General features: G+C 45.3%; 1 protein-coding gene across 3 annotated transcripts; it reads right to left on the reverse strand.

The window, feature by feature from the left end:
* Positions 1–1,849: 1,849 nt before the first annotated feature.
* Positions 1,850–17,343, reverse strand: LOC117380751 (protein IWS1 homolog). 3 transcript variants are annotated; one of them, XM_055226123.1, is made up of 16 exons: positions 17,130–17,323; positions 16,133–16,215; positions 15,377–16,037; positions 14,137–14,202; positions 13,010–13,205; positions 12,679–12,736; positions 12,495–12,601; positions 11,659–11,809; positions 11,000–11,082; positions 9,480–9,609; positions 7,974–8,091; positions 7,097–7,208; positions 4,441–4,497; positions 4,257–4,368; positions 2,934–3,070; positions 2,107–2,188 (listed from the first exon to the last, which is right to left on the reverse strand). In XM_055226123.1, exons 1-15 carry the CDS (start codon positions 17,170–17,172, stop codon positions 2,948–2,950), a joined length of 2,100 nt encoding a protein of 699 aa, XP_055082098.1. In that variant the 5' UTR covers positions 17,173–17,323; the 3' UTR covers positions 2,107–2,188; positions 2,934–2,947. The 3 variants fall into 3 exon arrangements, with proteins under 3 accessions (XP_033833477.1, XP_055082098.1, XP_055082097.1); XM_055226122.1 differs by lacking the exon at positions 2,107–2,188 and adding an exon at positions 2,291–2,342; XM_033977586.2 differs by lacking the exon at positions 2,934–3,070 and having other exon boundaries at positions 1,850–2,188; positions 17,130–17,343.
* Positions 17,344–17,630: the final 287 nt, after the last annotated feature.

Below are 17,630 nucleotides of genomic sequence, written 5' to 3' on the forward strand. Positions count from 1 at the left end.
CTCAAGTGGAGGAGTTCAAGTATCTCAGGGTCTTGTCTCGACTGAGGGGAGGATGGAGCGTGAGATTGACAGTTGGATCAGTGTCTGCAGTGATGTTGTCTCTGTGTCGTCTGTTGTGGTGAAGAAGGAGCTGAGTCCAAAGGCAAAGCTCTGGATTTACCTCAGTCTATGTTCACCTCACCTATGGTCATGAGCTCTGGGGAATGACCGAAAGGACAAGGTCGTGGATACAAGCGGCTGAAATGGGTTTCCTCTGCAGGGTGGGCGGGCGCACCCTTAGAGATAGGGTGAGGAGCTCAGTCACATGGTATTGGTGAAGGAAGTATGGGAATCCCTGTTTAGACTGATGCCCCCACGACCCAGCCCCGGATAAGAGGAAGAACATGGATGGATGGATGGGTGGATGGATGGGTGGATGGGTTTCACTGATCTGTGAGTATACGACGCCTGATTTACATTGGATATCTTATATGATTAGTTATTATTTTGTCCAAAGTTGACTTACTTCTCTCTGTAACTCGAGTATGTTTACAGATAGTTGGAAAAAAACTGATAAGGAGAAAAGGGTATTGAGAAAGTCTGTTCAGTGTTATCTTCTTTAGATGCGTCTGTGTTAAAGTCTCCTGTGATAAGTTTGTATTAGTTGGGTTTATGTGAAGTAAAACATTCTCATGTTGGTCTCTAAATGTATCATAGTCTGAATCAGGGGGCTGATATATTACACCTATGATAATAGTTTTAGCATTTTTGCTTTTAATTCTACGAATAACGAATCAAAACAACCATGGTCTAACTTAATATCCGTTCGCTTACTTTACTGAGAATTGGGAGCTTATATAAAGACAAACTACTCCAATTTGACCAATTCTATTTTTTTAATATAATGAATATCCGTCCAGATTAAAATAGTTGAGATGTTTGTTCATTTATCCAAGTTTCACTACTTTGACACTTCAGGTGTTTAGAGCAGTCAGAGGAGTCAGAGGAGTCAGAGGAGTCAGTGTAGTCAGTGCAGTCAGAGCAGTCAGAGGAGTCAGTGTAGTCAGTGCAGTCAGAGCAGTCAGTGCAGTCAGAGGAGTCAGTGCAGTCAGTGCAGTCAGAGGAGTCAGAGGAGTCAGAGGAGTCAGAAGAGTCAGAGGAGTCAGAGGAGTCAGAGGAGTCAGAGGAGTCAGAGCGGTTAGGGCCAGTAGCGCCATTAAGATGATGTAAGTAGAAGTCAAGTGTACATGTGTCTAGACTTCAGTAGCTCTCATAGACCAGTAGATGGCACTATGAACCTATCAAAATACATTAGGATCACTTTTTTAAAAAATCCAACACCAGAATGTGTGGACGTTGTTGCAGCCTTTGCAGCTCGGAGTTTGGAGGCTCTGGACACAGGCCTGTCCACAGGTCTGTCCACACCTGTACGTGTCCATCTGCAGGTCAGGGCTCTGGACACACCTGTATGTGTCTCTGGACACACCTGTATGTGTCCATCTGCAGGTCAGGGCTCTGAACAAAGGCTCAGATGTGACTGCAGTACCTTTTTTAAGCCTGTAGGAGGCAGGATACAGCTCCTTTCATTCTAATTACTGGGCCGATCCTCATGAAACTAAAACTGGCAGCATCGATACTTTGCACTGACGTCATGCTGGATATATGGCGGCATGTTCAGCTGTTACCATGGTGACACAATGCACACATTAGCAAACACTGGCACATAATTTTTAAGTCTGAAAACTCTTGAAAAGATCCAAACTGTCTTTAAAGAGAAAGAGCTCGTGTCCAGGAGCCTGTGATCGACCCGAGACATGGTCCAGTTTAGAGTTTGAGTTTACACAAAAAGTGAGAGTGACTCCCTGAAAAACTGTTGGCTAATGCTAATGCTAGCTAGTGAATATAATGTTATTTGAGCTTCAGGCAGATCAGTGCCTCCAATTAGCTTCCATCACTGACAAATGACTCGGATGATTGTACCCACTGTTTATTCCACATGGATCACAGCAGACACTTTTACACTTTTACCCAAAAAACATTTAAAAAACTTAAAAAATTTAAATTCTAAAATAAAAGTGAATAATCAAAGTGGCATCCTGTTTCCCTCCACGCTGATCTTTACGGCGTGACCTGTTTTAGTGAGACGCCGAATGTCCTGGAACCGACGCATCTGTTTGTCCACACGAGAAAGGCCTTTTTTCACTGGACCCTGAAAAGAGAGAGAGGAGAGGGTTAAAGAGGAGAGGAGAAGAGGAGAGAAAGAGGAGAGAAAGAGGAGAGGAGGGAGAGAGAGAAGAGGAGAGGGAGGAGAGGAACCGACGCATCTGTTTGTCCACACGAGAAAGGCCTTTTTTCACTGGACCCTGAAGAGAGAGAGAGGAGAGGGTTAAAGAGGAGAGAAAGAGGAGAGGGAGGAGAGAGAGAAGAGGAGAGGGAGGAGAGGAACCGACGCATCTGTTTGTCCACACGAGAAAGGCCTTTTTTCACTGGGACCTGAGAAGAGAGAGAGGAGAGGTTTAAAGAGGAGAGGAGAAGAGGAGGAGAGAAAGAGAGAAGAGGAAAAAGGAGAGGAAAGAGAGAGAGAAGAGGAGAGAGAGAGGAAAGGAGGAGGAGAGAAAGGAGAGGAGTCAGCATTCTGAGCTCTAAACACTCAGGTTCAGATGGTGAGACTCTAGCTCAAAGGTTCAGCAAAACGTAAAACTTGTTCAACCCAAAAGAGCCACAAACTGAGCCGCAGACTGAGCCACGTGTCAGACGGTTCAAACTATGGCTCATCTTCTCCTCCTCTGTGTTTCACTCATCATCAGCTCCTGTACACCTCAAAGGAGCCAGAACACCATTCACAAACACACTCTGACAACACTGCAGTCACTCCTCTTTTCTCTGCTCAAACCTTAAACCGACAATAAGTCCATCTGTCTAACCCAAGCCTCACTCTATGCAGTGACACTCACGGCCTGCGGGGGCGCTACAGGGGCATGCGGTTGCCCTCGATGCTGATCTTGACTGCCCCCTGTGGTCGCTTCTGTTTTCGCTCTTCAGCAAAACAACGTTTATGTTTCTCCAGAAGACTCAGCCCCTTCTTAACGAACTACAGGGACGGCCAATCAGAGAGCGGGGCTTAAACAGGGACGGCCGATCAGAGAGCGGTGTTTAAACATGGACGACCAATCAGAGAGCGGGGCTTAAACATGGACGACCAATCAGAGAGCGGGGTTTAAACGGGGACGACCAATCAGAGAGCGGGGTTTAAACATGGACGACCAATCAGAGAGCGGGGTTTAAACATGGACGACCAATCAGAGAGCGGGGTTTAAACATGGACGACCAATCAGAGAGCGGGGTTTAAACATGGACGACCAATCAGAGCGCAGGGTTTAAACGGGGACGACCAATCAGAGAGCGGGGTTTAAACATGGACGACCGATCAGAGCGCAGGGTTTAAACGGGGACGACCAATCAGAGAGCGGGGTTTAAACATGGACGACCGATCAGAGCGCAGGGTTTAAACGGGGACGGCCGATCAGAGAGCGGGGTTTAAACATGGACGACCAATCAGAGAGCGGGGCTTAAACATGGACGACCAATCAGAGAGCGGGGTTTAAACGGGGACGACCAATCAGAGAGCGGGGTTTAAACATGGACGACCAATCAGAGAGCGGGGTTTAAACATGGACGACCAATCAGAGAGCGGGGTTTAAACATGGACGACCAATCAGAGAGCGGGGTTTAAACATGGACGACCAATCAGAGCGCAGGGTTTAAACGGGGACGACCAATCAGAGAGCGGGGTTTAAACATGGACGACCGATCAGAGCGCAGGGTTTAAACGGGGACGACCAATCAGAGAGCGGGGTTTAAACATGGACGACCGATCAGAGCGCAGGGTTTAAACGGGGACGACCAATCAGAGAGCGGGGTTTAAACGGGGACGACCAATCAGAGAGCAAAGTTTAAACATGGACGACCAATCAGAGAGCGGGGTTTAAACATGGACGACCAATCAGAGAGCGGGGTTTAAACAGAATGGGATTGGCCAGTTACTCCAAGTACCATATGACATCACGCAGAACTGCCCTGATCACAGATGTTGCCTTGTTCTGTAAACCAAATTCAGATCGGTTTATAATCAGGTATAAATATGCTACATAAAGATCAAAGATGTAAGACTCCTCCCACAGTAGAGATGTCAGAAAACAGACACTAATCGATACTAAAACTAGTATCAATACTAGATACTCATTTTCCACAGGTATCGATGCTAGTGCAGTACTGACCCGGCTCGAGTCTCCCTCCACGTTCCACTTGGGTCGGACCACATAGTCTTTGTTGGACGGCATGGGAACTCGGGCTCGGGCGCAGAACCCCGGATCTCCTGGTCGCAGGGCTCTGAGGATGAGCATAGGTTTAGAACACACAGCATTTCCATACACTTTAGTCAGTTACTCGTATGTCACTGACTTCTCCTCTCCAGTCAGCTGCTTCTCCAAGTCACGGCGCGGCGTCTGACCTCCAGAACTGAAACCACAGACACAAAGGTTAAAGTTCAAACTCTGATCGAAACTAAATTAAACATGCATCTTTAACATTTGTTAGCTGAGACTCCTGCGGGCGTCTGTGGGACCGCACGGACCCCTGCACGGGCGTCTGTGGGACCGCACGGGCCCCTGCACGGGCGTCTGGGGGACCGCACGGACCCCTGCACGGGCGTCTGGGGGACCGCACGGACCCCTGGGGGCGTCTGTGGGACCGCACGGACCCCTGCGGATGTCTGTGGGGCCGCACGGACCCCTGCACGGGCGTCTGTGGGACCGCACGGACCCCTGCACGGGCGTCTGTGGGACCGCACGGACCCCTGCACGGGCGTCTGTGGGACCGCACGAACCCCTGCACGGGCGTCTGTGGGACCGCACGAACCCCTGCACGGGCGTCTGTGGGACCGCACGGACCCCTGCGGGTGTCTGGGGGACCGCACGAACCCCTGCGGGTGTCTGGGGGACCGCACGAACCCCTGGGGGCGTCTGTGGGGCCGCACGGACCCCTGCATGGGCGTCTGTGGGACCGCACGGACCCCTGGGGCGTCTGTGGGACCGCACGGACCCCTGCACGGGCGTCTGTGGGACCGCACGGACCCCTGCACGGGCGTCTGTGGGACCGCACGGACCCCTGCACGGGCGTCTGTGGGACCGCACGGACCCCTGCACGGGCGTCTGTGGGACCGCACGGACCCCTGCACGGGCGTCTGTGGGACCGCACGGACCCCTGGGGGCGTCTGTGGGACCGCACGGACCCCTGGGGGCGTCTGTGGGACCACACGGACCCCTGCTGAGCAGAGCCGTGCTGTTAAAGGCCTTACAGCTGTTAGTGACACAGAAAAGCTCCATCACATTCAACACTTGAGACTTAATAGAAGCTAAACAGATTTAAAGTGATGCTCTAAACAGCCCTCACATCATACAAAGAGCTCTCATTTAAAGGTGCTTTCTGTAACTTTTCAGTGAAGGTTACAACACCTGTTTGTTCTCATGGTTATTGTTTCTTTTGGAATGTTCCTCACTATGGCATTATAGGTGTTTTTATGGCTCAAAAATACCTTCAAATAAGAATTCTGACTGTAAGTGAGAGGGTTCAGCCCTCCATGGATCTGACCTGTAATGTGATGAGGTTGTCACCTGCCTGTTTTCATGGATACAGATAAGTTTAATGTCATACTTGGCAACATTCCAGGCAAAGCATTAACAACAAGGGTTTGCCCTCCAGCCAGAAGGTCACCAGGTGTAATCATCAGAGCAACTACAAAAGCCACATCACTTAAAGAGACACTTCATATCCAGTGCACTGCAGCCACGACGAGGAAGGGCATCAGGTGTAAAAACGTTTTCAATGTGGACATTTCCAACTTTGGTTATTCTAGTTAACTTTAAACAGACACACTTTAAACACACATTTTGTTAAGTTCCAGAAGTGACACAGATGCACTACTCCACACTGCGCCCTGTGGTGATGTCACAGGGGGGCGGGACATGCAGCTGAGGGAAGAACCTGATTGGTGGAGAGAAGACGTCCGTCTTCAAAGCTCTCTCCACATTCTGAGGCTGACAGAGAGACCGGACGCTCCACAAACAAATGAACCATAAATGAACCAGGAGAGATGGAGAGGACGGGGTTAGGTCAAAACTCCTCAGATACTTCTCTGGAAATATTTAAAAGGAACTTTAGATTTAGATTTAAATGTCATAGTGTCCAAACATGAGGTAAACATGTTTAAATCAAACATGAGGTAAATCAAACATGCTTAAATCAAACGTTCAAATCAGTGTCCAGGAGCAAATGTGTTTGAACATGTTTGGATTGAACATGTTTAAAATCAAATGTGATTTTTACTGATTAACATTTAAATACAAATATAATAACACATGGACGCCTCCCTAGGGAGGTGGTTCATGTCCCACCAGGAGGAGGCCCTGGGGAAGACCCAGGACACGCTGGAAGGACCATGTCTCTTGGCTGGCCTGGGAATGCCCCGGGATCTTCCTGGAAGGGCTGGAAGAAGTGTGTGGAGAGGGAAGTCTGGGCCTCCCTGCTCAAACTGCTGCCTCTGCCTCCCAGCTCCAGATAAAGCGGAAGAAGATGGATAGATATAATAACACCTTATACTTGTAATGTTCTTTAGTCTTATCAAAGCGCCGCACTGTGGCATTATTCATTCACTCCACACTCTGTCCCAGGGCAGCTGTGGCTACAGTAGTATCTTTGGAATGACTGAAAAAATCTTAAACCATGTTGTAATTTTGTCATTAGCTTAACCCGTGTTATAGGTTTTTTTTCTCAGTGTTAGCTTAAGCCATGTAGTTTTGTTGTTAGCTTAGCCAGTGTTGTAGTTTTGTCGTTAGTTTAGATCATGTTGTAGTGTAGTCGTTAACTTTGCCTCTGTCGTGGTCGTTAGCTTAGCCCGTCGTACCTAAGCCTGTGTCTCTGGTGCATTTCCCAGTCCAGGTCTCGCTGCTGTCCCCTGTCACAGTTGTTAACTTAGCCCCTGTCATAGTCATTAGCTTAGAACCCGTCATAGATGTTAGCATAGTCCCTGTCGTTGTCGTTAGCTTAGCCTCTGTTGTACCTGAGCCTGCGTCTCTGGGGCATTTGCTGGTCCAGGTCTCTCTGTTGTCGCTCTTCTCGTGTCATTCCTTTGTAATTTGACGTGAGCCCAAAGATCGGCCGTGACCACTCGTCTGAAAACACAGAAGGATCAATTATAAAACAGTTTAAACGTGTATATTAAAGAGGGAGTATTTTACTTGTATGGGGCATTACCTACTGCGTAGTGCATATTTAAATGTGTACATTTACATGAGCGTGTATTTAAACGTGTATATTTAAATGAGTTTATATGTTTAAATGAGTGTATGTTTAAACGTGTATATTTAAATGAGTTTATATATTTAAATGAGTGTATATTTAAACGTGTATATTTAAACGTGTATATTTAAATGAGTGTGTATTTAAACGTGTATATTTAAATGAGTTTATATATTTAAATGAGTTTATATATTTAAATGAGTGTATATTTAAACGTGTATATTTAAACGTGTATATTTAAATGAGTGTGTATTTAAACGTGTATATTTAAATGAGTGTGTATTTAAACGTGTATATTTAAATGAGTTTATATGTTTAAATGAGTGTATATTTAAACGTGTATATTTAAATGAGTGTATATTTAAACGTGTATATTTAAACGTGTATATTTAAATGAGTGTATAATTAAACGTGTATATTTAAATGAGTGTATATTTAAACGTGTATATTTAAATGAGTGTATATTTAAACGTGTATATTTAAATGAGTGTATATTTAAACGTGTATATTTAAATGAGTGTATATTTAAACGTGTATATTTAAATGAGTGTATATTTAAACGTGTATATTTAAACGTGTATATTTAAACGAGTGTATATTTAAACGAGTGTATATTTAAACGTGTATATGTGTCGTACTGATGAGCTTCAGAGCCAGGTCTTTGTTGGTTCTTGACTCTTTGGGATGTTTGTACAGAAACATCACGGCTCGTCCGATCCCACTGTGCTTCAGCGTCTCCTGGCTCACACTGGGCAGCTGCACACACAAACATTAGCATTAGCATACATAACATTAGCCCAATTAGCATGAACACAGCAGACAGTAGCTTTTTAGACCATTATCATTACAGACAATACAATCTGTTCTTTCTCCACTTAATCATTGTCAATAAGCTCATCAGAACTGATGTTTGTTTCATGTAAAAATAAAGTTCATAGAAACAGGTAAGACGCCGCTCCTATTAACCCAAACCATCACATAAATGATCGACCCCAAGAAAGAACGCACCTGATTGTAAATCAGGATATGAACATTAGCAGACCAGACAAAAAAGCAAAATAAAAATAACAGGATCATGTAGAACAAGTAAAAATGATCATTTTGAGACCAACATGATGAATCTGACAGCAGCAGTTAAAGACAGAGGCCATGTTTTTTTCAATGAAGGTCAAAATTGCAACCAGAGGATGAAGGAACCGCTTTGCACTTCCTGTTTGGAACGTGGGTCCAACTACCGTAAATTTCGGACTATAAGCTGCTACTTTTTCCCCACGCTTTGAACCCTGCGGCCTGTACAACGGTGTGGCTAATTTATAGACTTTTACTGGCTAACAGCCACTGGGGGGCACAGACCTGGGGAAAGATTATGCGTGGAAAAAAAACACAAAGAAAGCATATTAAGCAGTTTTTAAGTTAAAGGCAATGGATCTGGCAAAGAAGGAAATAGAGCCACTGCACGTACGCTCGATATCAAAGAAGTAAATAGAGCCACTGCATGCAAGTTTGACATCAGTGAACCAATGGTGCAACGTTGGAGGTGGCAGCGGGAAGAATTTGGTCAATGTAAAAAGACGACAAAAGCAGATGGCCCGTGTTGGTGTTTTACTTTTTAAACATGCAGGCATGTTCATCCCGTTGATGGCATGTAGACACGCGCGCATCTCCTGTAGACACGCGCGCATCTCCTGTAGACACGCGCGCATCTCCTGTAGACACGCGCGCATCTCCTGTAGACACGCGCGCATCTCCTGTAGACACGCGCGCATCTCCTGTAGACACGCGCGCACCTCCTGTAGACACGCGCGCACCTCCTGTAGACACGCGCGCACCTCCTGTAGACACGCGCGCATCTCCTGTAGACACGCGCGCACCTCCTGTAGACACGCGCGCACCTCCTGTAGACACGCGCGCACCTCCTGTAGACACGCGCGCACCTCCTGTAGACACGCGCGCACCTCCTGTAGACACGCGCGTACCTCCTGTAGACACGCGCGTACCTCCTGTAGACACGCGCGTATCTCCTGTAGACACGCGCGTATCTCCTGTAGACACGCGTGTACCTCCTGTAGACACGCGCGTACCTCCTGTAGACACGCGCGTACCTCCTGTAGACACGCGCGTACCTCCTGTAGACACGCGCGTACCTCCTGTAGTATTCGGAGCAGTTCCTCTCTGATCCTGAGCGCGGGCAGAGACTTGTCTGGCAGAGGGCTGATCCACTCTTTAATGGCTGACATGACCCCACTGTCGATGAACGTCTCCTTTAAGTCCTGCCTATAACAGAGGAAAGTGTTTGCTCAAGAGCACAACAACAGCTTTAAAGAGCCAGTACCCCATTTTTTCCCTATTTGGGCGAAATGTGTCTTGGCCCAGTACAGATATTTTGAGCTCAGGACCTGCTGTGTTTCTGCCTCCAAATCTAAAGTGTTTTACAGTCCAAAATACAGAAAGTGTGCTGTTAGCATGCTAGCTGTCACTAACTTTAGAGTAACCTCTGCTCTTTGTGAAAAGTGCTTATAAACTCATGGTGGTGAATAACTAGGATGTTCTGAATGCATAAGGTAAATGAGGAATAACTTTGAACCACTGCAAACTGTTTAAAATGAACTAGTGCCTGATTTTTAGTCTTAAAGGCATTATTCTGTGTTTCATGTTTTTAAGTGCTGCCTACAGCATATAGAGGACAGTGAGGGAAAGGGTTTGCTCAACGACACAACAACAGTATTTAGTCAGTGAATTGTTTACATATTTAATACTTAAGATTTTAAACTAGAAACAAAACACAACCAGGTCATTGGGTTTAAATGACTCCACTTTCTGAAGCTGAAAAAAATAATTTTACTTTTGTTTATTTAAACTGACAGCATCACAACCCCAGGAAAGTTCAGCGTCTTCGCTAACTATAGGCACTGCTTTGTCTGTAACTCTGTGACCCAAGTTAGACATTAATCTGAGGTTTATTTTAGCACAATGTGAGTGTAAAGAACTGACTCATCTGAACCACAACAGGTGACAGTCACAAGCTAGCATTAGCATTAGCCAACAGTAATTTTCAGTCAGTCACAAGCTAGCATTAGCATTAGCCAACAGTAATTTTCAGTCAGTCACAAGCTAGCATTAGCATTAGCCAACAGTTTTTCAGTGAGTCACTCACTTGTAAAATCAAACTCCTAAATCATGAACACTCAGGTTGATCACAGGCTCCTGAACATGTGAACTTTAAATCACTTTTTTTTAGTTTTCAGTCAATCGTAACACTTTTTTGACAGTATTTGCTAATGTGTGCATTGTGTCACCATGGTATTTGTTGAAGCATTTTGCCATAGAGATGCATGTAGAACACTCCCAGTCGCTGCAGAGACACAGACCATAGAGATACATGTAGAACACCCCCAGTCGCTGCACAGACATGGACCATAGAGATACATGTAGAACACCCCCAGTCGCTGCACAGACATGGACCATAGAGACACATGTAGAACACCCCCAGTCGCTGCACAGACATGGACCATAGAGATACATGTAGAACACCCCCAGTCGCTGCACAGACATGGACCATAGAGACACATGTAGAACACCCCCAGTCGCTGCACAGACATGGACCATAGAGACACATGTAGAACACCCCCAGTCGCTGCACAGACAGGACAGGGTGGAGTCTTACTTTTTCAGATGCATCACGACCTGAGGCAGGAGCGTGAGCTTCTTCAGAGCTGGTTTCTTCTGACTGTTTAGAGATCGATCCTCCTGAAAATAAAAATAAATTAAATAAGAAATCTACAAAAATCAAATCCACAAATGTTTTTCCCCTTTCTGTCAGTGACAAATCATCTGGGAGGGCATCTGAAACACACAGAGAGGGCATCTGACACAGCACCACATCTGCAGATTAAGTAGAGACATTTGATCTGCCCCGTCTCTGTTTAACACTGCAGGGATACAGTCCAGGAGCATGGGAGGGCATCTGACACACAGAGATACAGGAGCATGGGAGGGCATCTGACACACAGAGATACAGGAGCATGGGAGGGCATCTGACACAGAGAGATACAGGAGCATGGGAGGGCATCTGACACACAGAAATACAGGAGCATGGGAGGGCATCTGACACAGAGAGATACAGGAGCATGGGAGGGCATCTGACACACAGAGATACAGGAGCATGGGAGGGCATCTGACACACAGAGATACAGGAGGGTGGGAGGGCATCTGACTCACAGAGATACAGGAGCATGGGAGGGCATCTGACACACAGAGATACAGGAGGGTGGGAGGGCATCTGACACACAGAGATACAGGAGGGTGGGAGGGCATCTGACTCACCTCGGCAGCCTCGTTCATCTTGTTGATCATGGCGCTGACCACGTCGTCGGCGTCGCTGATAAACGTTCCTCCGTCTCGATGTTTTCGCCTCTTGCTGTTCATGGCTTTTCTCTTGGCCAACATGATGTCAAAGTCTGACATGAAACTAATGCTGCAAATATGAAACATACGTTTAAATGTGTTTGATTTGATTTAACTACAACTCCAAAGGGTTAGTGGTGCCAAAGTGTTAAAGTCCTGGTTCTGTCCCTAGGGGGCACTCAAGTACAAGCTGTGTAACCTTCCATGTTTGCTTCGCTGTTCTTACAGCAAATTTCAACCTTTTAACCATGTTTAGTGGTTTCTCCTCACCATGTCATGTTTATACTTACTCCTGTTACAGTACTGAGGGTTATTAGAGTTACACTGACTCCTGTTACAGTACTGAGGGTTATTAGAGTTACACTGACTCCTGTTACAGTACTGAGGGTTATTAGAGTTACACTGACTCCTGTTACAGTACTGAGGGTTATTAGAGTTACACTGACTCCTGTTACAGTACTGAGGGTTATTAGTTACACTGACTCCTGTTACAGTACTGAGGGGTTATTAGTTACACTGACTCCTGTTACAGTACTGAGGGTTATTAGAGTTACACTGACTCCTGTTACAGTACTGAGGGTTATTAGAGTTACACTGACTCCTGTTACAGTACTGAGGGTTATTAGAGTTACACTGACTCCTGTTACAGTACTGAGGGTTATTAGAGTTACACTGACTCCTGTTACAGTACTGAGGTTCATTACAGTTACACTGACTCCTGTTACAGTACTGAGGGTTATTAGAGTTATACTAACTCCTGTCCGCTGCGGTCGACTCCTTCGTCCGAGTCAGAGTCTTCTTCTTGTTGTTTCTTTTGAGGAGTTTCTTTCTTCTCCTGCTCCAGATCCTCCTGGTTAAAGCCCTGGACAGACACACACATTTACATGTCTTATGGGGATGTTACATTGAGTTCCATTCATTTCTGTTAATTAAACTCACAGTGAACTCCTCCTCTTCTTCGTCTCCTGATTCTCCAAAGATGTCTGCGATCATTTTCCTAAAGAAACAATAAGAACAGGTGAGGAGGTTACAGACAGGTGCTGAACCTCCCTCCTCTCCTCCTCCTCCTCCTCTCTCCCTCCCTCGTTCTAAAGTTTTCACTCACTCCTCTTCATCCCCTCCTCCTCCTCTCTATCCATCGTTCTAAAGTTTTCACTCACTCCTCTTCATCCCCTCCTCCTCCTCTCTATCCATCGTTCTAAAGTTTTCACTCACTCCTCTTCATCCCCTCCTCCTCCTCTCTATCCATCGTTCTAAAGTTTTCACTCACTCCTCTTCATCCTCTGCGGAGTCGCTGTCACTTCCAAACAGAGCCTTCTCGTCCTTCTTCACTTCTGTCTTTGTCTCTTCTTCGTCTTCGCTGGCCGACCCGAGCTCTCGGAGTTTAGCTGCTAACGATTTATCGGGCCCCACGGAGGAGGCGGAGTCTGAGTCCTCGCCGTCCGACACCGCTCTACTCCTCTTCACTAGAGCACAAGTCAAACATCAAATAAAGTACATTTATACTGCATGTCAAATAAAGTACATTTATACTGCATGTCAAATAAAGTACATTTATACTGCATGTCAAATAAAGTACATTTATACTGCATATCAAATAAAGTACATTTATACTGCATATCAAATAAAGTACATTTATACTGCATATCAAATAAAGTACATTTATACTGCATATCAAATAAAGTACATTTATACTGCATGTCAAATAAAGTACATTTATACTGCATGTCAAATAAAGTACATTTATACTGCATGTCAAATAAAGTACATTTATACTGCATGTCAAATAAAGTACATTTATACTGCATGTCAAATAAAGTACATTTATACTGCATATCAAATAAAGTACATTTATACTGCATATCAAATAAAGTACATTTATACTGCATATCAAATAAAGTACATTTATACTGCATGTCAAATAAAGTACATTTATACTGCATGTCAAATAAAGTACATTTATACTGCATGTCAAATAAAGTACATTTATACTGCATGTCAAATAAAGTACATTTATACTGCATATCAAATAAAGTACATTTATACTGCATGTCAAATAAAGTACATTTATACTGCATACATCAGGTTTGTGTCGGCCTGAAATTATAATATAGTTTGATTTATCTTTACTCACAATAACTTTGGTTAAATTATATTAAACTATGTGAAAATAAAATATATATATATATTTTTTTTAATCAGCGCTGATCAGTGTGACATGTCACAGACATACAACACACTGATCATATGATCAGTGTGTTGTATGTTTGTGACATATGGTCAGTGTGTTGTGTGTGTTTGTGACATATGATCAGGGTGTGTGTGTGGGTGTGTGTGTGTGTGTGTGACATATGGTGTGGTCCTGATCACTGATTTTGCAGATTTGTCACAGCTCACCAGGTTCGTCTGCCTTTTCTTCCTCCTCGTCTTCACTGTCAGACAAAATGGCCTTTTTCCTTTTAACTGAAAAAAACAAGACTAAATCAGTTTTAAGTTGTACGATTGTAATATGTTGTGGAGAAATTCTTTTAAAGCAACAGTATGTAACTTTGTGGAGGTGGCATGTCACCTGTATAATTTCATGGAAACCAAAAGTTAAATCCATAGCTCAGAACATTCTCCATGGAGACACGTTTCATACCATCCTGTGGAATATTACAGCCAAAAGGAATAACATTTCCATAGAAACAAGCAAGGGCCCCTACTCCAGGCCAAATAAGAGTCAGGTTTGTGGAGATGCAAGCCCACTAAAATTAAGGACGCATGTTTTTCAGTGCAATAAAAAGTTACATACTGTAACTTTAACTTAATTATACATCTACATAACGCCTGTATAGAGGTGGTCTATATTAAAAATTAAGACCTTTTAAAGGGCCCATATTACTCCATTTTCTGATCTATTATAATGCTGTTTCCTCATCACAAACAGTTTCATTCACAAATTTTTACCACACAAACCCTGCAGATTTAGACAGAGTTCTTCTCTCAAACTGAAAACACTCTGTTCCACCTTGTGATGTCATGCAGGAGGTGTTTTTAAACTCCATACGTCTTTATTAGAATCCACCCATCCACGTTCTTCCTCTTATCTGGAGCCGGGTCGTGGGGGCAGCAGCCTAAGCATGGATTCCCAGACTTCCCACACCCCAGACACTTCCTCCAGCGGGACCCCAAGGCGTTCCCCGGCCAGCCGAGTGATGGCGTGTCCTGGGTCTTCCCCGGGATCTCCTCCTGGTGGGACATGAACACCTCCCTACGTAGGTTTTCAGGAGGCATCTTGAGCAGATGCCCGCACCACCTCAGCCGCACACCTCATGTGTGAATTAAACAAAACACAGCTCCAGGTCTGTTTTTGAGGAGGTAACAGCATTATAACAGGGCTTAAAGCTCACAGGGGTCAGTGAAGTGTAATATAGAAACTTTAAAATGTGTTATTGTAATGGAGGGGTCCACTGAAGTTACTACTTGGCCTTGAATGTTCCACAGTATGGCATTAACCATATATGCTTAGCATTTATTTCAATACAGGTGAGCAGGGTCGTCTCTCCAAAGATCTGACCTTTAATTTGGCCTCACCATGGAGACACGCGGCGACAAACCCTCACACAGGAAAGTTGTGCAGCTTTAAATACCAAACCTGGTCTGTCGTCTTCATCGCCACTGTCCTTCTGTCCTCCATTTTGTTCTCCCTCGCTCTTAGCCTTCATCCTTTCTCCTTCCTCTTCTTCACTGTCGGACTGCATCACTCCCTTCCACTTCCCTGACTCCCCCTCTCCCTCTTTCTCCCCCCTCTCCTCCCCCCCTCTCTCTACCACCGTCTCTTCATCATCCGAGTCCAACTGTCTCTTTTTCTTTCTCATTCCTCGATCCGAATCACTGTCATGTTTTTCAGATTCCGAGTCAGACGTAATTTTGTTTGCGTTTTCTGTTTCCCGGGCAACATCTCCTCCCTCCTCTGCATCCGACATGCTGCCCCTGCGCTTGGGTGAACTGGATGGATCCTCCTCCTGGTCAGACTGGGGCTGTTTGCTCGGAGATTCATCCTCGGAAACGCTGGATCTATGTTTTTCTGGAGATTCCTCGTCACTTCCACTCATGTCTCCAAGTTCTTTCATTTGTTCCATGTCGTTGCTCGGATCGTGCCCTTTGATTTCGTTGTCGCTGTGCTCTTCCTGGTCTTTTTCCAGCTCGTTTTCGCTGTCCTCATCCTGATCTTTCCTGGGTATTTCTCCTTCGGAATCGCTCATGGCTCCACTGGTGTCCATCGGCTGTGCGGTCTCATCATTAATGCCCTCATCCTGTGAAAATAAAATAATTACGCTCAAAGAGATGAAGAGTCTAACCCAGAACGTCCTGGTGAGAGGGAGGACATGGGATAACTATTCTGCCACACCTCTGATTGACGTCTGTCGCTTTTGGCTTCCTCTGCGTCTGACTGCGGGTGTTCGTCTTGGACTGGAGTTCCACCTCCATCATCTGAAAAACAAAGTGCAAATTACTCTTCAAATAATGGTGCAGAGGAGAAGGACAGGGGAGTAGAGGATACAGAGGAGCAGAGGATACAGAGGAGCAGAGGATACAGAGGAGCAGAGGATACAGAGGAGCAGAGGATACAGAGGAGCAGAGGATGCAGAGGAGCGGGACAGAGGAGCAGAGGATGCAGAGGAGCAGAGGTTACAGAGAAGTGGGACAGAGGAGCAGAGGAGAGGGACAGAGGAGCAGTGGATGCAGAGGAGAGGGACAGAGTTCATCACAGGCATGTGATAAAATGATATACAGCATTATAGCACACCAAAAATGAGCCATCAGTGTCCATCTGTGTAAAGGAAAAGATTCAGAGAGAGGGAGCATTTCTGCTCCTCCATGTTCAAAATCATCAATCAATGCACAGCACTCACATTTATCACTGATACACACCCTGGGTCCCACACCCTGGGTCCCACACACTGGGTCCCACACCCTGGGTCCCACACCCTGGGTCCCACACCCTGGGTCCCACACACTGGGTCCCACACCCTGGGTCCCACACACTGGGTCCCACACACTGGGTCCCACACACTGGGTCCCACACACTGGGTCCCACACACTGGGTCCCACACACTGGGTCCCACACCGTTAACACCGCAGTTTAAGGTTTCAACTTTGCTATTTCTAACACTTTAGAGAGGATCCAGTGAACTCTAAATACATCCAAATCAGAACAGATTTAAAAGAGCTAAAGTTTAATAAGAACAGATTTAAAAGAGCCAAAGTTTAATAAGAACAGGTTTAAAAGAGCCAACGTTTAATAAGAAAAGGATTAAAAGAGCCAAAGTTTAATAAAAACAGGAGCCAAAGTTTGACCCGGTTTTGTTCTTTAGCGGCTCGGACATAAACACAGAGGCATTTACCAGAGTGGCTCCTGGGCATAAACTCGTCCTCTTCCCCGTCCATGTGCGCTCCAGCTCGGGCCCCGGGAGGCTTCGGGGACTCTCCGTGAAGTTAAAAAAAAACACTGGATAAACAAACAGACAAAACACGTGATGTTTAAACTATAAATCCGAAACAAAACTGTTAGCTCCTGCTCCAGCAGCTGTAGATCCAAAATGGCGCCGTGATCTGCGCGCATGCGCAATAGAACTGTCGCCTAAAATATACGTAGTAAACTTTTTTTTTTATTTTACTCTTTAATTTAACTTATACTTATGAGTACATACTATCTGAACATTTAAAGGATGCAGGAAGAATAAGAGTTTATAAAAGTGAGTTTGCATTAGTTTGTGTTTGTGAATTACGTTAAAGCGTGTCGTCATCACGTTGCCTGGATGACTGTGTCAGGCACAAACACAAAACGTGACAACAGACGCAAATACTGAGGTCCAACGCTACACGATAAAGCCAAATACTGCAAG

Source organism: Periophthalmus magnuspinnatus, chromosome 13 (genome assembly GCF_009829125.3).
Source record: "Periophthalmus magnuspinnatus isolate fPerMag1 chromosome 13, fPerMag1.2.pri, whole genome shotgun sequence".
Taxonomy (NCBI): Eukaryota; Metazoa; Chordata; class Actinopteri; order Gobiiformes; family Gobiidae; genus Periophthalmus; species Periophthalmus magnuspinnatus.

What these genes read in the sequence shown, in the direction of transcription:
- LOC117380751 (XM_033977586.2), bottom strand. Translation starts at nt 17,172, where the DNA reads ATGGACGGGGAAGAGGACGAGTTTATGCCCAGGAGCCACTCTG. An exon ending in TCCGCAGAGGATGAAGAGGA is followed by an intron (nt 12,737 to 13,009) that starts GTGAGTGAAAAC and finishes TTGTTTCTTTAG; the next exon opens with GAAAATGATCGCAGACATCT. An exon ending in CAGCTGACTGGAGAGGAGAA is followed by an intron (nt 4,369 to 4,440) that starts GTCAGTGACATA and finishes GCTCATCCTCAG; the next exon opens with AGCCCTGCGACCAGGAGATC.